At 44.9% G+C, this 23,444-nt stretch overlaps 2 protein-coding genes across 5 annotated transcripts in view; one reads left to right on the top strand and one right to left on the bottom strand.

Moving 5' to 3' along the window:
• LOC124605280 (DNA ligase 3) overlaps positions 1-23,444 on the top strand; it is a 640,740-nt gene that overhangs the window by 45,315 nt on the left and 571,981 nt on the right. For all 4 annotated transcript variants that reach the window (XM_047136859.1, XM_047136858.1, XM_047136854.1 and 1 more), the window contains exon 2: positions 2,079-2,126. The gene's annotated coding sequence lies outside the window, so the exon portion shown is untranslated. The remainder of the gene's footprint in view (positions 1-2,078; positions 2,127-23,444) is intronic.
• On the bottom strand, positions 3,416-23,394 carry LOC124605281. The gene is made up of 3 exons (XM_047136860.1): positions 23,237-23,394; positions 10,089-10,275; positions 3,416-4,471 (listed from the first exon to the last, which is right to left on the bottom strand). The coding sequence occupies exons 1-3, from the start codon at positions 23,363-23,365 to the stop codon at positions 4,380-4,382; spliced, it is 408 nt and encodes a 135-aa protein (XP_046992816.1). The 5' UTR covers positions 23,366-23,394; the 3' UTR covers positions 3,416-4,379.

Below are 23,444 nucleotides of genomic sequence, written 5' to 3'. Positions count from 1 at the left end.
TCAGTTTGTAGATGCCGTCACTGTAGAATGTTTGACTTTATCGATGGAGCCAGAACCCCACTTCTGCTTGCACGCCTCATGACCATCAACGTGAAGTTCTTGAAGGTGTTCTCTAAGTTCTGGGAACAGGTGAAAATCGAATGGGGCCAAGTCGGGACTGTGTAGAGGAAGATCGAAGGCATCGGACTGCTGCCAGATGTCGCAGTGGTCGTGTGTGATCTGGCACTATCATGCTGAAGGAGAGGTTACTGTATGTGTGGACGAACTCTTCGAATTCAAAACTCGATTACAGCACGCTGTTTCTCAAAGATCGACATTATTACATTACATTACACGCTGCCATGTTACACACTACAATTAGCAGCCTTCTAGAATAAAGATGCAGACGGCTAATAACGTCTGTTTTATTTAAAAAGCTTTAAGAGTTTTTACATAAAATTTCAGAGGCATTACTCTTCAGCGTGCCTGTATAGAAATTTTGCCAGACTTTCAAACTGGTGTAAAAGTTAATCAAATGGTTTGACTCAAGAGAGTACCCAGGTCCTGTGCCAGGGGAAAGTGGGGAAACTCATGTTAGTTTCAAAGTGAATGCAGGAATAGTTTTGAGATTTAACAGCAAATGGTTCTGGGTACACATGCTGTATTACATGTTTTTGCTTTCGTCACACTTGTACTGGACTGATACTTTCTGCGTGCCTGGCGGAGCAGGATTCGAGTTAGGCTTGCAAAGTCTTTTCTTCTTCTTCTTCTTCTTCTTCTTCTTCTTCCACTCCTTCTCTCTCGACCTCTGTACTATCTATCTTTACTCCCTCCGCCACTTCCCTCTCTATTGCTTCCCTCTCCATTCCTTCCCTTTTTTCACACCAACTCTTCCCACTTCGCTTCTTCCCACTCTACCCCTTTCTGCACTCAGTCCACCCCTTCCACTCTTACTTCAGCCCTTCCCCCTCCCATTCTGCCCATTCCCCCCACATCACCCCTTTTCCTCTCACTAAACCTCTCCATTCCCTTTCCACCTCTCTCCCCTTTCAATCCACCCCTTCCCCAATTGAGATCACCCCTTCCACTCCACCAGTTCCCCATAAGCTCTCTGCACTTCTCCCCCTCTCTCTAAAACTCGTTGCTCTTCTGATTCCAATTCCATACCCATCTTTTTTTCTCTACTTCTCACTCTCCAACTGCACTCCTTCCCATTCCGACTGTGCACTTGTCCTTCCCTCTCCACCCTCCTCCCTATAACATCCCTTCCCCCTATCATATCCCTTCCCTCTCCCATTCTGCCCATTTCTCCTCCCATACAATCCCGTCCCCCTTGCAGTCTACCCTTTCCCTTGGAATTCACCCTTTCCCCATTTCAGTCCAACCCTTCCTTCTTCCATTCCACACCCTCCCTCATCCACTTCTTTCACTCTACTCATTTCCTCTCTTCCACTCCACTCTTCCCTTTCTCCTCCCACTACACGCCTTCCACTCCCTCTCCCCCTGTAGTTCTCCCTTGCACTCATATGCCCCTATTGTTCTATTCCTTCAGCTTTCCATACATTCTCCATCTCCTACTCCTTCCTTTCACACTATAATGCGGCCATTTTCTTTCTCACCCCACCCCTTCCCTTTCCTGCTATGCTTCTTCCCCTCCCATGTCACTCTTTCTCTTTCCATTTTCATTGTCACCATTCCACTCTTATCACTTACCCTTCCCTTTCCATCCCTTCTACCCACTCATTCTACCCTGTCCCCTTCCTATTCTACCACTTCTGCCTCGTTCTCTCCTCCTGCATTCCCTTACTTCACCTTCACCCTCTCTCACCCTACCCCTGTAAATTATTGCGTGTGCCTTATGTCTCTCCTGTATTGTTATACATACTAATCTCTCTCTCCCTCCCCACTCTCTCTCTCTCTCTCTCTCTCTCTCTCTCTCTCTCTCTCTCTCTCTCTCTCTCTCCCTTCCCCTCCCTCCCCCTCCCTCCCATCTGTATCTTCACTTCCTCTGTATTGCTACCTTCCTCAGCTCTCCATGTTGATAACGTCTTCTCTTTTCACTTGTCCTGTTGGGATTGACAATTTATCTTCCTTTTCAGGTGACTGCAACAGCAGAGAAATTCGACAGAACGTAATCAGTGGAAACAGTAAGTGTAATAATGATTACGCTCTTCATTTTTGAATTTTGCTTATGTCTGAGACTTATTTTTGCTTTTTTATGTTGTCTTGATTTGTTGTTACTGTGCTTGGAAAGCTGCTTGACTTTAGGTGTGTCTGATATGCTGTCATATTTAAACAATGGGAACATGGATCAGTATCCTTTCATTTTGTGTGATGTTCGTTTACATAGCATCAGTGCAGTGGATACTTACCTAGATTATTTCAGCTTAGCTTCAGGAAGTGCTGCTACAACCCGTTACACAGAATTAGTGTGTCTACAGTGTGGTATCAGAAAATGGCCTTAGCTAACAATATGAGGGACTTGAGTCCACTAAGGAATTCAGAGAAACTTGATATGTCATAGTGTAACTTGTTCACGACTTGCTGAAATCTCTCTGTAATCAGAGAGCTCCTAGCAATCACTAGTTTCAAAAAGTCTAAATCTGTAACTTAATGTTTCTTCACTACTTTCTGGTTTTCCTTCAGACACATGGAACACTAAAATGTAATAAAATACAGGCACTTAAACGCAACTTGAAACATATAATCTAAATGTACTTCTTGTTCTAGACCAGGCACGCCACTGTAGAGAGGACTTATTAAACTTCAGACAATCACAACCAGGGTAATTGGAAATTGATGCGACTTAAGTGTCTAAGTATTGTTTATTTGTACCAATAAACGTATTCCAACGCCCATGTCTTGAAATGCAGTTAAATGTGTTGTGTTTAAGCCAATCACAACATCCCCAAATTTGTGCCAAACTCAAGGTGATCAGGGAGAATGTAAAATAATAGTAAACGTTCTGTAAATGTTAGTATCTGAATAATGGGCAACTGAATATCCCAAATTTTGCGTCAGTGAAGCTGTCGTATTTGTACCATAGGCGTATGGAGCAGCATTCTTTCATTCTGTGTAATGTTCGTCTTCATTACATCAGTACAATGGGTACTTACCTTGATTATTACTGTATTGGTTTAGGAAGTGCTGCTATGATCCGTTACACAGAGTCAGTGTGTCTGGAGTAAGGTATCCAAAAATGCCCTTAGCTGAGGATATGACAGATCTTAGCACACTAAGGAAATATGAGAAATGCTTCATACATTGAATTGAACAGAATTCGCAAACTGCGACAAGTACCATTCGAGAGCTAGTAAAAAGAAACATTTTCACGAATGCTAGACATTTATTATACATTCATAGCCAGCACAAGTATGGGAATATCTTTTAAGCAGAAGGTACAGCAAAACAAATGTTAGCGAATAAAAAACAATAATTAACGAACCAATAATTTATTACAATATGTAGTGTTAAATTCATGCAAAGATACAATACTTTAGACAGACATAAATACCTCTGTAGTTAATTGTTCGGCTCTTCCAGTTTACACAAAATTGTCTACAAAGGATCATCTAGGTATTTTATTGTCATTGTTGTAAACTGTATGGGGGACTTTCAGACCCGAATGTGGGAGTGAACTTTCAGTGACGATCTCTGACTCTGCTACTGCCAAGGGCCCCGGTGCAGTAACTTGAGTTCGACGTTTGCAACGGTGGAGCGTATTTTCCGTTTAGCGTTGACTTACCGCCACTATGCTTTGAGGCAGATCTGTTTCACATAATGTATGGATCTTCACGAAAATCATAGGTAGAGAGAATGCTCTGCTGTACAGATATGAAAGTTCATCTATGTACCAGAGACACCGGTGAGCGTACACTGTGGTTACCAGTAGCTCTGTGCTGTAGGTGAACATTATCCATTATGAAGGATCCTTGCGCTTTTCATCTCAGTGTGTGCAAGAAATTGGAGCTAAACATCGTCCCACGGAGACGAGTTCACAGCGGTTTGCATGCTGTTCACCCCACCGTGCTTCCAAGGTACCGAGCGAATGAACAGCGAGAAGTAATCACGGCACAGGTGACTACATATTAATACTGCATTGCATTCAGTTAAGATTAGTTCGAGGTTAGCGGGTAAGAAACGATAATACTAAGAAAAATGGCGTAGTACTCCAGTTCGTCCAGCGGATCGTACATGCGCGCGTAAGTACATTTCGGTCGACAGTCAGAAGCGAGAGCAACAGAATAGCTGTAAGCGGCCCAGATTCATTGCGATTGCCAATAGAATCGGGTTGGAGCAGCGAAAAGGTGCGAACGGCGGCTGCGAAGGCGGAGGCGCGATGCGGAGTGGAGGCGTCGCCATCGGCGTCGGCGTCGTGGCGCGGCGTGGCGTGGCGTCGCTCAGTGCGCGCTCCTCGCGCCCTTCTGCTGGTTCCGCTTCCGGCCCATGTGGCAAATCTTGAAGTGGCACAGCGTCGGCATCATCCCCTGCACTGTTGGGACACACGGAAAATGCGTGGCATACACAGTAATGCAAGCTCACGAGAGAAAATATTGAGTCTCTGGTAATCCCCGAAGGGAAGTGGGATTGCAGCTCGACACGTAGTACTTGAATAATGATAACAAAACCAGCGGCTGTATTTGAATCTATCGTCGTTTATTCTTTCTAATTAATGCTACCAGTTTCGACCCAACATAGTGTCATCTTCAGGCCACGAACGTAACCTACCATCCAGAACGGTTTTTCACGTGCAGTGAACAGAATCGTATACAGCGGGCCAAAGTAACTGGAGTTCATGAAATGGACTACCCGATCACCAGATCTCACTCCGTGTGACTTTTTTCTGTGGGGACATATTAAAGATCTGGTGTATGTACCGCCTCTACCACGTGATGTAGCAGAGCTCCGGGAGACAATATGGGAAGCGACTGCCAGAGTCGACGATGCCATGCTGGGACGGGTACGGCAAGACCATGTAAGACAGAATACAGGATGTACATAAGGTCCGGGAACACTTTCAGTTATTTATTGCTCAAGAATCAAACATACATAAAGTCCAGGAACACTTTCAATTATTTATTGCTAAGGAATCAAACATTGTACTGATATCATACGTATGTCATTTTGAAGAGAAACCCTGGAATTTTTTTTTCATGTATTCCGCCACAGCGTAGTTTGGTAACTTGCCGATAGTGAGCGCTAGTCGCAAACGAGTTCAGGTGCGGAGCGAGTTTTCTTTGTGTTGGAGTTCATGAATTGGCCTCCCCGAACACCAGATCGCACTCCGTGTGACTATTTTCTGTGGAGACACATTAAAGATCTGGTGTATGTACCGCCTCTACCAAGTGATGTAGCAGAACTCCGGGAGACAATATGGGAAGCGACTGCCAGAGTCGACGATGGGTACGGCAAGAATTCGACTATCGTATTGACGTCTGGCGTGTCACCCACGGTTTGCCGGCCGAAGTGGCCGTGCGGCTCTAGGCGGTGCAGTCTGGAACCGCGCCTTGGGCATTGATGTGTGTGATGTACTTAGGTTAGTTAGGTTTAACTAGTTCTAAGTTCTAGGGGACTGGGGACTGATGACCTCAGAAGTTGAGTCCCATAGTGCTCAGAGCCATTTGAACTCATGGTTCGCATATCGAATGACTAAAAAAAAAAAAAAAAACTTTGTTTCTCTTCAAAATGCAATACTTATGACATCTGTGCAATGTTTAGTTCTCGTGCAATAAATAATTGAAAGTGGTTCGCATATCGAATGATTACAAAAAAAAAAAACCTTTGTTTCTCTTCAAAATACAATATGTATGACATCTGTGCAATGTTTAGTTCTCGTGCAATAAATAATTGAAAGTGTTCCCGGACTTAATGTACACACTTTATTAGTGACTTCTCTTAAAAGGGCACATTGGTCACTTTGGAGTGAACGCTGGGTTAGAGATTTCACCAGTTGGTGAAGTTGTCTTCAACCACTGACGTAAGCCATGGAAGGGAAGTGACGTAGATGTGCCAGTCGGTCGCATGGAATCAACGCAATGAGATGGCGTGACGTGGAGCCATGGCAGAAAGCAGCCGACGTGTTGGGAAGTGTCATGACAACAGTGAGAATGAAGTTGCCTGATTTCCTGCGATATCGGTGTGAACTGTCCAACGTGTCTGCAAGGAATGGTGCACCGCTTGCAGCTGTGTAACACTACTTAAGAACAGTAGTAAGAAATCCTAACCGAAGGGAAGCGGAGACGAGTGTCACGCTCAGTGTCAGTCATTTTCATAACTGATAGGAGTTGATACTGTCCGTGATTGCAGGTCCATCTCAACTAGCGAATATTGCCGCGAGACCTCGATACGAGCCTACTTGTAGAAGGGTACAACGCAGATGCCCATTGCTCAGAGCAGCATCTAAAGTGGCTCATCTCCAATGGACCGAACAACACAGAAAATGGACATAGACGACTGGTGGCGAATAATGTCTTCAGACGAGTCGCGATTCTGCGTCTGTTCAAGTGATGGAAAACGTGGAGTGCACCAACGGATGAGAGAGGCGTTTAACCTACGTTGTGTGAAGGGTGTACAGGGTAATTCTTATTAACGTTTAAAAAACCCCGAAGCGGTGTAGAGTCGAGACAAGTAATTAAATATAAGATACATTGGACTACAAACGTTGGAAAATATCCATAAAGTGGACGACAGATGTTGAACATGTAACATCACCAGATGATGTACTTAGCCGTACGTGCAGCGATTGAGCATGTCAGTCCTATACTTGCCGGTAGGGGCTAGTGCTACACATTGTTTCACTAGGCTACAGTGTTTTCGAACACCTTTCGTAAATGTAATCTGTTGTAAACGTAGAAGTTACAAAATTGTTGTCCCCGTTGTAACCAAGCAAAAGCTGTCCCTATTTCGTGTTTCTTTCCTTTGTTTCTTCTGTTTTTTGTTTCCATACGAGGTCTGTTCAAAAAATTACGGAACATTCCTAATTTCGCGCCAGAGATGTGTTGGAGCGTAATGCGGTTGGCATCTCTGCACACGCCTGTATTCAATCTGTAACTACCGGAAGTTTCATTGTTGTATGCCAGTTAGTTCAGTGGTGTATTGAGTGGAACGTTGTGTCGCACTGTTTGCGAATTTAGAGATGGCAGAGTTAGAGGAGCAACGCGGCTGCATTTTATTTTGCGTGAAACTCAAGAAAACCTTCATGGAGATACACCAAATGATGCATGAAGCCTACGGTAATGAGTGTTGAAGCCTTTCTCGGTATTATGAATGGTTTAGATGGTTTTAAAATCGCCGGGCGGAAGATAAAGATGCCGGCCGAAGTGACCTAGCGGTTCTAGGCGCTTCAGTCTGGAACCGTATGACCGCTACGGTCGCAGGTTCGAATCCTGCCTCGGGCATGGATGTGTGTGATGTCCTTAGGTTAGTTAGGTTTAACTAGTTCTAAGTTCTAGGGGACTGATGACCTCAGCTGTTAAGTCCCATAGTGCTTAGAGCCACTTGAACCATTTTTTTACAGCGTGTCCACTGCTATTAATGGTGGTGTCTATTAGCTCCATACGATGCGGATGCTGTTCTTACTAAATGACAAGCATCGAGCGTATGAACGGGGAGGAATGCAGCCAGCAGCAACACTCATCCTGAGCTCTTCCCTGTTATTGTCTGTGACATTCAAACCGACAGATCGAGATGGTAACACCATACGCGGGAGTCTTTCGTATTGAAGGTATTTGCCACCGTGACGAGCTCACTGTGGCCGAGCGTTTTCACTTGGTCAAAAAATTTATCGCCAAGTGCACCGGCATAACGACTTCAGTAAACGTCATGATGTACCATCTTCACGTTTTGGGTCCAACCACAGAAACCCTATGTCTTTTACTGACATTTCAACCGTGTGTCTTTCGGCCATCTTCCGAGACAGATGACAGATTGAAGCTGCAGTACTCGCTGCGTTATTCTAACCCGCGGAAACATCACGTGAAGAAACATGGTTTCTGCAGTTGGACGTTCGAAATCTAATGGATCGTGAATGACTTCATCTGCGCATTCTGTTCTCCCAGTTAATAATGTTGGATTTCGAAGCCACGGCAGCCATTTCTCCTTCAAATAGGTTTTCTTTTTGGTCTTCCCATAAAGAAATAAAAGTCTTAACACTGCCAGGAATCGAACGTTTGGTCTTCTGTATGGTTGACAATTCAATTATTAAGACGTACTGTTCTTGTATAATACCAGTGTATTGTTCTCGTCTGATATCAGTCAATATGGTTGAAACACCTCTCATCCTGCGTTTCCGACCGAGGTTTTCAAGAGGTTTCCCGTGGTTGAAAAGCAAATTCCCGGACTAAAAACTCCTTCCTAAAAATTCCCAATTGGGATTCACTCTTCCCTTAGCAGCTCGCTTGGTTTTTGGGTCAGTAGTTTCTGACTCCACATGCGTCTATACTCGGAGTAGTCCGCTAATCTAGCAGATAAAATGGGTGTTAAAAAATAAGAGAAAGATCCCGACATTTCTTGAAGGAAACAGCTTGGAATATTTCTCCAACACAAGGTCGCGATTTGACTGATAACTCGAAAAGATGGTATCGGTGAAATATGCCGAGACTGCATTCTCATAAAAAATGTCGGCTCCTGAATGAATGCATTTACACCACTGGCCATTAAAATTGCTACACCAAGAAGAACTGCAGATGATAAACGGGTAGTCATTGAACAAATATATTATACTAGAACTGACATGTGATTACATTTTCACGCAATTTGGGTGCATAGATCCTGAGAAATCAGTACCCAGAACAACCACCTCTGGCCGTAATAACGGCCTTGATACGCCTGGGCATTGAGTCAAACAAAGCTTGGATGGCATGTACAGGTACAGCTGCCCATGCAGCTTCAACATGGTACCACAGTTCATCAAGAGTAGTGACTGGCATATCGTGACGAGCCAGTTGCTTGGCCACCATTGACCAGACGTTTTCAATTGGTGAGAGATCTGAAGAATGTGCTGGACAGAGCAGCAGTCGAACATTTTCTGTATCCAGAAAGGCCCATACAGGACCTGCAACATACGGTCGTGCATTATCCTGCTGAAATGTGGGATTTCGGAGGGTTAGAATGAAGGGTAGAGCCACAGGTCGTAACACATCTGAAATGTGACGTCCACTGTTCAAAGTGCCGTCAATGCGAACAAGAGGTGACCGAGACATGTAAGCAATGGCACCCCATACCATCACGCGGGGTGATACGCCAGTATGGCGATGAGGAATGCACGCTTCCAATGTGCGTTCACCACGATGTCGCCAAACATGGATGCGACCATCATAATGCTGTAAACAGAACCTGGATTCATCCGAAAAAATGACGTTTTACCATTCGTGGACCCAGGTTCGTCGTTGAGTACACCATCGCAGGCGCTCCTGTCTGTGATGCAGCGTCAAGGGTAACCGCGGCCATGGTCTCCGAGCTGATTGTCCATGCTGCTGCAAACGTCGTCGAAGTGTTCGTTCAGATGGTTGTTGTCTTGCAAACGTCCCCATCTGTTGACTCAGGAATCGAGACGTGGCTGCACGATCCGTTACAGCCATGCGGATAAGATGCCTGTCATCTCGACTGCTAGTGATACGAGGCCGTTGGGATCCAGCACAGCGTTCCGTATGACCCTCCTGAACCCACCGATTCCATATTCTGCTAACAATCATTTGATCTCGACCAACGCGAGCAGCAATGTCGCGATACGACAAACCGCAATCGCGATAGGCTACAATCCGACCTTCATCAAAGTCGGAAACGTGATGGTACGCATTTCTCCTCCTTACACGAGGCATCACAACAACGTTTCACCAGGCAACGCCGGTCAACTGCTGTTTGTGTATGAGAAATCGGTTGAAAACTTTCCTCATGTCAGCACGTTGTAGGTGTCGCCACCAGCGCCAACCTTGTGTGAATGGTCTGAAAAGCTAATCATTTGCGTATCACAGCATCTTCTTCCTGTCGGTTAAATTTCGCGTCTGTAGCACGTCATCTTCGTGGTGTAGCAATTTTAATGGCCAGTAGTGTATGTACTAGTGTTGGCAGCTGTGTACGTTGTGCACTTTCTTCACTAAGGTGGTACTCACAGTTCCTCTTGTCATCGGGAGTGTGCGGGCCGCCGTACGGGAGCGGGTGTTCGCCGTCTCCCTCGGGGTCGTCTGCGACATCTCCCGGCTCCAGCAGTGGCCCGACGTCGTGGTCGGCCTGCGCGTGCTGGTCACGCTCCTGCATCATGCGTAGCAGTAGCATGCGCAGCAGCCGCGTCTGCTCCTCCTGCGGAACACACATGCACACACACTCACTCACTACGAGGCGTCCATCTGACGGTCAAAGAGGCGAAGTGCTATCCATAAGTTACCGAAATTCGAATTTTGCGCGTGAATTGCGTATAAATACCCTGTAGTACAGCTACTTGCCTCCACGTACATACCCACTAAAAGTCTGGCAAGTGGCTGCGAGCTGAGTGGTTTGGTTAATGAACATATTTCCGTTGTCATGTTTCCGTAACTTAACGACAGCTGGCCTGAAAAAGCTGTGTGTCTACAAAGTTTTAAACAAAACTTGGGAAAATCGCTGCAGAAACATGCCAAATTTTGGAGCAAGCTTTTTGAGGCATTTTTAGGTCAGGCACAGATTTACGACTGGTTCCCCGCTTCAAATTCATGCGAACTGATGATGACGCCCGTTCCGGTCGTTCGTGTCCTAGAACCACACTAGAAAGTATTCAGAAAGCGAGGATTCTTATTCAGCAAGATTGTATACAGGCCATCCAAATCCTTTGCAACACCCTGGAAATAATTTACGCTACATGTAAACTTAGATCAGAAGCAAAATCACTTGCAAGTCGGCAGGGAGCTTAAGCAACTGCTTCAGGACGATCCGAACTTTCTTTCAAAGGGTATCACCGGCGATGAAAGTTAGGTTTATGACTATTAACTTGAAAGATCTTACAAGATGGCACTTTTCTCCATCCGCCGTACTCACGACACTCACCTCCATGTAACTTCTTCATGTTCCTCAAGATGAAAGTCAATTTGAAGTGGTGAATATTTAATACAGCGAAGGAGATTCAAGAGGAACCGTAGAGGGTACCAAACACTCTAAGACAGACAGACTTCAAGGATGCATTTCAAATGTGGCAGAACTGTTGGAATCCACGTACTCGCTCCATAGGGGACTAGTTTGAAGCTAACGGTACAGAATGAGATCTAGGTGAAACATAAGAATTTTAATTTATGTATTTCGGGAACTTTCAAACACTATCTTGTAACTTGCGTAACAAACAGTAGGTAATGTTGAAGGTGAATCTTCCTGACAGATTAAAACTGCTTATCGGAGCGAAATTAACATTAAATCTTGTCTTTTGCGGCCTACGCTCCTACCAACCAAGCTATTCAGGCACAACCCTCTACTATGGTAACAGCGCACACTCCGCTGCGGAATGAAAGTTGTATTCCGGAAACAACCCTTGCACAGTGGCTAAGCTGCTTCTCCGCGATATCCTTTGTTTCAGAAGTGCTAGTCACGCAAGTTATGCAAGAGATGTACTGTGATGTTTGCAACGAAGGAGGGAGACGTTAGTGAGTCGTGCTGGGATATCAGCCGGTAAGAACATTGTCCGTGAAAGGCACTGTTCCAGGCTCGATTGCCAAACTGGCACACAGTTTTAATCTGCGAGTAAGTTTCAAGACAGTGCGCACTCCGCTAGAGACTGAAAGCATCGTTCCGGAATGCCGGACATGTCACTATGTACCACAGAATTCTGATAATTCTTGTTTTGTGTCTAATTGAAACTTGAGTATCAACTATGCAAATGCGGTTGGTTACATACACGCTTTGGACACCTATCTCCTTTCGTTCGTTCGTTCATTCGTTACAGAAACCTCACCTTGTACCGAAATTTCAATGGAAAATGATCTGGGAAACTACACTGGTGGATTTTGTTTAAATGCTGCTTGGAATCCGGCTCTGTCTCTCCTCAAAAAACAGAGGGACACAAAATTAGTGCTACCTCATCTGTTGATTAATAGTAACCATCGATATTTCTGATGTTGGTTATCTTTGGTTGTGTTGACACTTGTTCTGTGTGTGGTATCTTCCTTGTTTCTCCTCTACGAACCGAGGTATTAAATTTGCTTGCACATTTTTTCTTCCTTGCATTTGTGCCTTGAGAATGGCAGGGTGTGCTCCTGTCGAAATATCGGCGGTGTCCGACGACTTCACCCGGCAGCAAACCCGTAAGTTATTTGAACATTCGAATCGCCGGGAAAAGTTAAGGTCTCACTTCCTGTATTGTTTGTTACACTGAAGAGGTGGAGCCTTAAGTGCGCTGCAAGCAGTGACGTTCTGGGAGGTATCCCTCCCCTCCCCCATATTTCTATTGCATGCAGTTCTCTTTGCATTGTTCGCTCGGAAAATGATTCAAATGTACCTACATTTACTGACAGCAGCTATTCTTGTCGAGTATGAAACCGATTGTCCTTGATAAGGCGTGATACTTGTCTCTGGTCCCTGTCAGGATATTTTTACAGCCACAGTTCTTACGCCGTATTACGTGGGTGCGAGTGGTACAGAATTGTAGACACTTTGACAGTCTGTATTGATACAAAACAAGTCGGGCAACTTCATTCATGGTTTGGTTATGGCGTGTCCAAACACGATACTTCGTGAAACTTCCTGGCAGATTAAAACTGTGTGTCAGACCGAGACTCGAACTCGGGACCTTTGCCTTTCGCGTGCAAGTGCTGTAATCTGCCAGAAAGTTTCATATCAGCGCACACTCCGCTGCAGAATGGAAATTTCATTCTGGAAACATCCCCCAGGCTGTGGCTAAGCCATGTCACCGCAGTATCCTTTCTTCCAGGAGTGCAAGTTCTGCAAGGTTCGCAGGAGAGCTTCTGTGAAGTTTGGGAGGTAGGAGGCGAGGTACTGGCGGAATTAAAGCTGTGGGGACGGGTCGTGAGTCGTGGTTGGATGGTTCAGTCGGTAGAGCACTTGCCCGCGAAAGGTAAAAGTCCTGAGTTCGAGTCTCGGTCTGACAACAGTTTTAATCTGCCAGGGAAGTTTCATATCAGCACACATTCCGCTACAGAGTGGAAGTTTCATTCTGGTTCACGATACTTCCGATTCTGCCACTCTGTCACGTCCCACGACGCGCCACTTTACTGTGGGAGTTCCATCCAGTCTACTGGCACATACACACCGCTTCACTGGCATGACTTATTGTACGGGTGGAGGTTCACACGACCCCTTCGTAGATGTTGTACATCATCTGCAGTGCTCCAAAGCGACAAATGTGGCCGGCCGGTGTGGCCGTGCGGTTCTAGGCGCTGCAGTCCGGAACCACGGGACTGCTACGGTCGCAGGTTCGAATCCTGCCTCGGGCATGGATGTGTGTGATGTCCTTAGGTTAGTTAGGTTTAAGTAGTTCTAAGTTCTAGGGGACTGATGACCTAAGATGTTAAGTCCCATAGTGCTCAGAGCCATTTTTTTCGACAAATATGCTCTTTTAAAGGGGTGAGTAATGATATGTCCAGTGAGCTCATTTCTATTTGAGGAACCCTTTGCTTCACTTCCAGCTTTTGCGATTAGGGTGAAAGCAATTGATTTTTTTCACTGTGCTTGATCTCAAACCGACTGCCCTGACCATTCAGTCAAGAAATGAATTTTACTTCTATATAAAAGGCGCACGAGGCACTGTACAGTGCATGGCTGAAGGTAAATCGTACCAGTATTATCAGTTTTCTTTCCTATTCCATCGGTATATTGAGTGAGGCAAAATGACACTCTGTTTGCATCTGTATGTATCTTAATGTCCTTTTTTTCATGTTTCCTACGCGAGATATGCGTTCGTTTCAGCATAATAGTCGCCCATTGTTTTTCGATTACAGCTTCTCTAAATGTACTGAACAGTGTTTCACGAGAATTACACTGTCTGATCGAAAGTGTCCATCACGTATTAGTGGACAGTAATATGGTGTATCTCCATCTTTTGCCGTGATGGTAGCTTGAACTTTGCTGACGACGCTTTCAATGTAGTCTCTGAATGTCCATGGAGAAATGGCAGCCCATTCTTCGTCAAGAGCCGAAACCAGAGAAGGTGGTAATGTTCGATGCTGGGGTCCACCCAAAAGTGTTCGTTTCGGTTCAGATCGGTGCTCTGGGGAGACCAGTCCATTTCAGGAATGTTTTTATTCACGAACCATTGACTCACAGATGACGCTTTATTACAGAGTCCATTGTTACCCTGATACAAACATGTAAGCGTACTGTCATATCGCTGGTTTAGTTGTGGAGTAGCTTTGCGGGCAGCCGCGTCTGTAGAGTGTCGAGCATGGGACAGGGAACTGTTATGTTGTGTAGTGTGTAGCTCTGCATCTGAGAGGCATTGTTAGTATGGAAGTTGAAGTGTTGCTACAAGTGCTATTACAGTAAAGTGATAAAATAAGTAAATGATTTAGAGGAAAGTGCGTCAAGAAGTAATTTAAAAATGAGCAGTGCTGCTGATAACGGATTTGTGTATCCTCTCATTGCGTGTCGTACCGTACTATATCAATCATCCGTGCCGTGTTGCCGCAGTTATTGGAAGACATCCCATTGGACGCAAGACAATCAGTGTGTTACCAACATGACGAATGTGCCTCCCACTCCACAAATGTAGTGACAGACCCTCGTAAAAGAACATTTTCAAAGCACTAGAACACAAAATCGTGTGCACGCTCACCAAATTTACTTTTATTGGTGGTGAAAATTAAAACAAGAGGCCTATTAGGGAATACAGACGACTCCCGAAGACATGAAACGCCTTGCAACACGGACCTGTGCTGCCATAGACTTCAGATGAAATTCAACGTGCGCTGTTGTTATTCCAGAACCACTTTATAGCCTGTAGCAATGTTCCAGGTAAATTTTTTGAGCTCCTGGTAAGATCGCTTTAATAATAAACGCAGGAACCGAACCTGAGTTGTGTGTTGCTTACGTTTGTTATAATACGGCTGACGTTTGTGGAACCTCTTTTTCTGCCGGCGGGACAGTGATTTGCGGCGCTGTTATCTTGACACTGTTTGATCCCATACGTTTTATGTCGCTGAAGTTTTTCGTAGAAGCTTGCTTCAGATGCCACAGAAAACAGCATATAATTCCATTAGAAAAAAAGAAAGACAAATAATTCAGCGACTGTAAACTAGGGATGGGAAAAACCGACCTGTTAAAATCAATACCGGTATTATAGTTCTGAATAACCGGTATTTTTCGGTATCTATTTGGTATGTGTTATAATATGTGTTTTTTTAACAAATACCCGAGTAAAAAAATCGAAATATCAATAAGACAAAGTGGCAGTACTAAGATTTTTAATTTTTAAATAAACCTTTTTCAATAAGGGGGTAATTTTTGTTCGTAAAATTTACACTGGTTTAAAATATGACATTGTCATAGAAAATGGGAAGAGTGCAAGACTTTCCCCCACATGATCTGTACGGTAATTTCTCACTGTCGTCGCTGGACATCCGTTGTATTGCATAATGGCACCAACCCTAGTCTGGAAATATTTTTATGAGGTGATTAGCAGTGAAGTACAATGCGTCATTTGCTCTAAAACATTGAAGAGTTGTCTGCCATTTCTATGAAATACTGAAAGAGGAAGGAAATTTGGTAACAGTAATAAATTAAAAACTTAACAACAGTTTATTCATAATGTAAAAAAAAAAAAAAAAAAGAAAGAAAGGAGCGGATCTGCTGCTTGTGTCTACATAATATCCCTTTATCTGCTTGTAGCGCTTGAAAACGAACAGATTAACAAGAAAAACAGAATTCTTCAACCTCATTTTTCACGGTTGAACACAGACTATTCGTAATGCCCAAATAGTGGTATGATCCCCGATTAAAACACTATTTCTGAGCGGAGATTAAAAAAATTAGAATCAAAGAATACGCGTGGTTTTTTGTAGTATTCAACCACTTATCACTTTTAGAGAAAAGCAGAGAACCGTGAACGGACTAAGTATTCTTTTATTTGTCTAGTTAATATTTTAATTCTACAAATCCTGAAACTGCGAGAGAGAGTGTCAAAATGTCTTAACAATTGTTCGATTTTTACTTTTATTACAGGAAGTAATAGGAAAGAAAATTCGGTAATTTTGAGCGTTTGTAACAGTTCGGGTTTCTGACGTGAAAAAAAGATACAACCGAACACCGGTTGTTTCAGTGATAACAGCCAACCTTACTCCAAACGATAAAAATGGAACATCAGGAAATTCATCATACTGTGCGCTATAACTGGGCGAAAATCTCATCTCGATATATTTTTTCATTCTAGATATACAAGGTGAATCACCAAAAACTTGCACTGCAAAACTGCGAGAATGGAAAGTGCTACTGATGTACGATTTTCACAGAATGGATTGGTAGGCAGGGGCTCGTATTGTTATCCAATAAACAGATTGTGCGTTCTCGCTTCCCACGGCCGGGTTCCCGGGTTCGATTCCCGGCGGGGTCAGGGATTTTCTCTGCCTCGTGATGACTGGGTGTTGTGTGATGTCCTTAGGTTAGTTAGGTTTAAGTAGTTCTAAGTTCTAGGGGACTAATGACCATGACCATAAATGTTAAGTCCCATAGTGCTCAGAGCCATTTGAACCATTAAACAGATTGTGATAATACTTAGAAGGTGTATTTTTTTTTGCAAATACACGTTTTTTTTAATGGAACAATTCCTATTGACATTAAGAAACTAGAAGTAAGGTAAATTAGAAAATCAGTCGTGTTTGTTGTAGGATTCTTGTGCCAGTCGTTTATGAGATATCGTATTTTAAAAACTTCCTACCCCGACAATACCTGTGGTAACACATACTAAAGAACAACCCAAGTGCGTGCACCTGTTATGTGGATTCTGACCAGTAACGAGACAATTAACCACTACAGGATGCGTTCAAAATAACCACCGGCAGCGGCAACACACGCTTCCAGTCTGGTACGGAACGACTGCTGCACACGTCCTATCGTTTCAGTGGAGATGTTCGAGCAGGCTGCGGTAATACGACGTTGCAAATCATAGGATGCTGTTGGTATGACCCCGTAGACCGCGTCTTTCAGCTTTCTCCACATAAAAAAGTCTACAGGAGTCAAATCGGGGAACGGGCCGGCCAAGGTATAGGTTCTCTGCGTCCAATTTGGAAACAATTCGTGAAGACTTACTGCAGTACTTCGTGCACTGGGCAGCCATCATGTTGGTACCAAAGTTTCCTCCTAGTCTCCAGGGGAATGTCTTCTAGCGTTCTTGGAAGACAGTCGTTTAGGAATGTGGTGGTTTCACTATCCCACACCACGCGTTTACACTCGGTGGTTGCTGACGTCCCACATAACGAAGCCAGCAGGGATTGTCAACAGCCAAATAGTGCATGTTTCGGCGGTTTACGTGGCCGTGATTGGTAAACGCGGTTTCACCACTAAACAAGATACATGTATAGTATCCTGTCATAATGCCTATATACGGAAGTTAACACGATTCTCATAATCGTTTCCATGAAGCTCTTGATAGAGAGAGGTGTGATAGTGATGGAATCTATGTCGATGGAGTATGCGTAGGACACTTGACTGACTCCTGCCACTTCATCGTCCGATTGCGCGGGAGCGGATCAACTGCAACAGCAAATGGTTCAAATGGCTCTGAGCACTATGGGACTTAACATCTATGGTCATCAGTCCCCTAGAACTTAGAACTACTTAAACCTAACTAACCTAAGGACAGCACACAACACCCAAACTGCAACATCAGCAAGACCATTAATTTCCCCCTCTTCCGTCGTCATTTGTTTCCTTCTGTCACGTCGTGTAGGTGCTACTGTATCACTTTCGCGTAACTGGTTGAAGAGGTTGATAAATAATTGCCGAGATGGTTGACGTCTATTGAGACATCTTACCGCATGCACCGTGCAAGAACGAACTGCATTTTTCCTACACTCTCCATGCACCATGAGCATGTCGCCTTTTTCTCCGATGGTGAGTCCCATCGTCCACTCACGACCTACTGCTTGGACTGGTCACACACTAACTGATTAGCCAGTCGCAAAGCACTCGAGGGATAAACAAGCACATTGTAAGCAAACATAACGGCATCGTACCTAGCTACTACGCAGATTGAATGGCCAAACAAGTATCGGTGCGGGAGCTACTTAAAATACCATGTCTCGTAAACGGCTCGCATTAGAATCCTGCAGCAAACCTCACTGACATTCTAATTTATGCTACTTTCATTTTGTTAATGTCAATAGGCATTGCTCCATTTAAAAAATGCATGTTTGCACAAAAATACACTTTCTAACAAGGGAACTTCCCCATCGCACCCCTCTCAGATTTAGTTATAAGTTGGCACAGTGGATAGGCCTTGAAAAACTGAACACACATCAATCGAGAAAACAGGAAGAAGTTGTGTGGGACTATGAAAAAATAAACAAAATATGCAAACTGAGTAGTCCATGTTTAAGACAGGCAACATCAAGCGAGTGGGCGGTCAGGAGCGCCGTGGTCCGGTGGTTAGCGTGAGCAGCTGCGGAACGAGAGGTCCTCGGTTCAAGCCTTGGGAAAACTGTAATTTTTTATTTTCAGTCTGTGACAAACTCTTACGTTTTCATCGCTTTTTGGGAGTGATTACCACATCCACAAGAAAACCTAAATCGGGCAAGTTAGAAGAATCTTTTTACCCATTCGCCAAGTGTACAAGTTAGGTGGATCGACAACATATTCCTCTCATGTGACGCACATGCTGTCACCAGTGTCGTATAGAATATATCAGACGTGTTTTCCTGTGGAGGAATCGGTTGACTTATGACCTAGCGATCAAATGTTTCCGGTTCCCATTGGAAAGGCACGTCCTTTCGTTTACTAATCGCACGGTTTTGCGGTGCGGTCGCAAAACACAGACACTAACCTTATTGCAATGAACAGAGACGTCAATCAACGAACGGACAGATCATAACTTAGCGAAAATAAAGAAATTAAAATTTTCACACGAGGGAGGACTTGAACCATGGACCTCTTGTTTCACAGCTGCTCACGCTAACCACGGGACCACGGCTCTGCTGAGCTCACGCTATCCTTGATGTTGTATATCTTCCTCATGGACTACTCAGTTTGCATATTTTGCTTATTTTTTCATACTTCCACACAACTTCTTCCTGTTTTCTCGACTGATCTGTGTTCAGTTTTTCTAGGCCTATCCACTGTGTCAACTTATAACTAAACCGGAGGGGGGTGCGATGGGGAGGTTCCCTTGTAAGTATTATTACAATCTGTTGATTGGCTAACAATACGAGTCCCTGACTACCAATCCACTCTTGAAAACCGCACGGCAGCAGCACTCCCCCTTTCAGCAATATTTTCGGTGCAACTTTCAGGATACTGGTCCTGTATTTGGGGTGGCCGTCTTAGCTGCCTCACCCAGTATACGGGGTGCGGCGCTTAGATCCGGACAAATTTCAATTTGAATTTCCCGCGATATCGTACTTCCGCCGGAGGTCGCGATTGGCGTTCTTGAAAGCAATAGGCATCTAGTAAGCAGTCAGAACTTCTAAATGCCCGAGATGTTACGGACAAATGCGGAGTACGCCCGAAGAGGCGCGATTATCGAAAGTCTTCGTGCTGAGCGTTCGCACACAGAAATAGTTCGATTCTTGGAGTACCCGAGATCAACTGATTACGATATTGTGGCCAAGTATAATGCTTCGGAGAAGTCTGGTGTTCGCGTCCAATTATTGTGTTCAGTGACCGCCACACTTATTTGAAAATGGACAAATTGTCACAAAAGAAGTTTATCTGCGAGTGTTGGCGAATGGCGTGAAACCGTGGATGGTAACTGTGGCTTTGGGGAGACAATATGTCTTTCAATAGGACGTTGCACCGGCTCATATGAGCCATTTAGTCCAAAACTGGCTGTCGGATGATGTTGCATTTTCTGGTCAAAGGAGTTCTGACCCCGAGTAGCCCGGATTTGAACCCCATCGACTACTATGTTTGGAGCGTAGTTGAAGAGTTATGCCGGCCGCTGTGGCCGAGCGGTTCTAGGCGCTTCAGTCCGAAACCGCGCTGCTGCTACGGTCTTAGGTTCGAATCCGGCATCGGGCATGGATGTGTGTGATGTCCTTAGGTTAGTTAGGTTTAAGTAGTTCTAAGTCTAGGGGACTGATGGCCTCAGATGTTAAGTCCCATAGTGCTCAGAGCCATTTTCGAAAGAGTTACCAATAAGACGAGGCACTCTGATGTGGCATCTCTGCGCACCGCTATCGAAGCAGCATTTGCGAAAATAGACAGTGCTGTTTTAAAGAGTGCGTGCGATCGCTTCAGTACAAAATTGGAGGCAGTTATTGCGGCTGAAGGGAGTTACATCGAGTAATGTCACTCTTGAAAGGTACCACTACTTACAGGGTGACAATTATTGAACTATGTGAAATAAAGTCGTCGTAACTTCTGAACGGTTTGCGTTAGGACACTCAAACTGCACGGTTAGCCGCGGGGAATAATGGGAATTTGTGTGGACTTTCTATGGTTTGGTTTAGCGACGAAGCCCACTTTCATTTGGATGGGTTCGTCAATAAGCAAAACTGGCGCATTTGGGGGATTGAGAATCCGCATTTCGCGATCGAGAAGTCTCTTCACCCTCAAGAGGTGACTGGGTGGTGTGGACTGTCCAGTCACGGAATAATCGGTGCGATATTCCTTGATGTCACGGTGACTGCCAAACTGTAGGTGAAAGTTTTGGAAGATAATTTCATCCGCATTATCCAAAGTGACCCCGATTTCGACAACATGTGGTTTACGCAAGACAGAGCTCGACCCAATCGAAGCAGGGAAGTGATGTGCTGGAGGAGCACTTTGGGGACTGCTTTCCGTCTCTGGGGTACCCAGAGGCCGCTGGCATGGGCTTCTATTGCCCGTCATATTCTCTGGATTTGAACACATGCGAATCCTTTTTGTGGGGCTATGTTAAGGGCAAGGTGTATAGCAACAAACCGAAAACCATTGCTGAGCTGAAAACAGCCATTCAGGAGGTCGTCGACAGCATCGATGTTCCGACACTTCAGCGGGTTATGCAATTCTTCTGCGTCACATCATCGCCAATGATGGCAGGCATGTCGAACATGTCATAACCTAAATTCGAATATCTGTAGTGACGTTTACATGCTGAATAAAGTGTGCGCACGTTTCTTTTCATATAGTTCAGTAATTGTCCATTGATAGTGATCGGGCCAAATATCTCATGAAATAAGCATCAAACGAAAAAACTACAAGGAACGAAACTCGTCTAGCTTGAAGGGGGAAACCAGATGGCACTATGGTTGGCCCGCTAGATGGCGCTGCCATAGGTCAAACGGATATCAACTGCGTTTTTTTAAATAGGCACCCCCATTTTTATTACATATTCGTGTAGTACGTAAAGAAATATGAATGTTTTAGTTCGACCACTTTTTTCGCTTTGTGATAGGTGGCGCTGTAATAGTCACGAACGTATAAGTACGTGGTGTCACGTAACATTCCGCCAGTGCGGACGGTGTTTGCTTCTTGATACATTACCCGTGTTAAAATGGACCGTTTACGAATTGTGGAAAAGGTCGATATCGTGTTGATGTATGGCTATTGTCATCAAAATGCCGAACTGGCGTGTGCTATGTATGCTGGCCGGTATCCTGGACGACATGATCCAAGTGTCCGGACCGTTCGCCGGATAGTTACGTTATTTAAGGAAACAGGAAGTGTTCAGCCGCAGGTGAAACGTCAACCACGACCTGCAACAAATGATGATGCCCAAGTAGGTGTTTCAGCTGTGGTCGCGGCTAATCCGCACATCAGTAGCAGCCAAATTGCTCGAGAATCGGGAATCTCAAAAACCTCGGTGTTGAGAATGCTACATCAACATCGATTGCACTTGTACCATATTTCTATGCACTAGGAATTGCATGGCGACGACTTTGAACGTCGTGTACAGCTCTGGCACTGGGCACAAGAGAAATTACGGGACGATGACAGATGTTTTTGCACGCATTCTATTTAGCGACGAAGCGTCATTCACCAACAGCGGTAACGTAAACCGGCTCAATGTGCACTATTGGGCAACGGAAAATCCACGATGGCTGCGACAAATGGAACATCTGCGACCTTGGCGGGTTATTGTATGGTGCGGCATTATGGGAGGAAGGCTAATTGGCCCCCATTTTATCGATGGCAATCTAAATGGTGCAATGTATGCTGATTTCCTACGTAATGTTCTACCGATGTTGGTACAAGATGTTGCATGACAGAATGGCGATGTACTTCCAACATGATGGATGTCCGGATCGCGTGCGGTTGAAGCGGTATTGAGTAGCATGTTTCATGACAGGTGGACTGGTCGTCGAAGCATCATACCATGGCCCGCACGTTCACCGGGTCTGACGTCTTTCTGTGGGTAAAGTTGAAGGATGTCTGCTACCGTGATCCACCGACAACGCCTGACAACATGCGTCAGCGCATTGTCAATGCATGTGCGAACATTACGGAAGGCGAACTACCCGCTGTCGAGAAGAATGTCGTTACGTGTATTACTAAATGCATTGAGGTTGACGGACATCATTTTGAGCATTTATTGCATTAATGTGGTATTTACAGGTAATCACGTTGTAACAGCATGCGTTCTCAGAAATGATAAGTTCACAAAGGTACGTGTATCACATTGGAACAACCTAAATAAAATGTTCAAACGTACCTACGTTCTGTATTTTAATTTAAAAAACCTACCTGTTACCACATGTTCGTCTAAAATTGTGAGCTATATGTTTGTGACTATTACAGCGCCATCTATCACGAAGCGAAAAATGTGGTTCAACTAAAACATTTATATTTCTTTACATACTACAGGAATATGTAATAAAAATGGGGGTTCCTATTTTTAAAAAAACGCAGTTGATATCCGTTTGACCTAAGTCAGCGCCATCTAGCGGGCCAACCACAGCGCTATCTGGTTCCCCCTTCAAGCTAGACAAGTTTCGTTGTTTGTAGTTTTTTCGTTTGACGCTTATTTCGTGAGATATTCGGCCCGGTCACGATTATTTGGACCACCCTGTATATGTAAAAGGATTTTAATATTGATTTGTACTTTTTAGTAAATTTGCTCTTTAAAAAATATTTCGTTTGTCCGGATTTGAGCGCCGCGCCCTGTAGATTCACTTTAGCTGTGAGGTTGCGGTAGAAGCGTTGCCCGGCGACTGACCTGGCTGAGCCCCTGAGGCGGCGGCTCGTCGTCCGGCCAGTTGGCGCCGGCGACGGCGTCGTACTCTGCCTCGGCGGCCGCGGCGGCCGCAGCGAACCTGGCGGCGTCGCGCGGCAGCGGCAGCAGCATGGCGCGCGCCGCCACGGGCGCCGGGCCCAGGCCCGGGCCGGCCAGCCACAGCCCGGCCGCCAGCAGCAGCGCCGCGCTG

Source organism: Schistocerca americana, chromosome 3, assembly GCF_021461395.2.
Source record: "Schistocerca americana isolate TAMUIC-IGC-003095 chromosome 3, iqSchAmer2.1, whole genome shotgun sequence".
Taxonomy (NCBI): Eukaryota; Metazoa; Arthropoda; class Insecta; order Orthoptera; family Acrididae; genus Schistocerca; species Schistocerca americana.
This window is presented reverse-complemented; position numbering and strand designations above follow the sequence as displayed.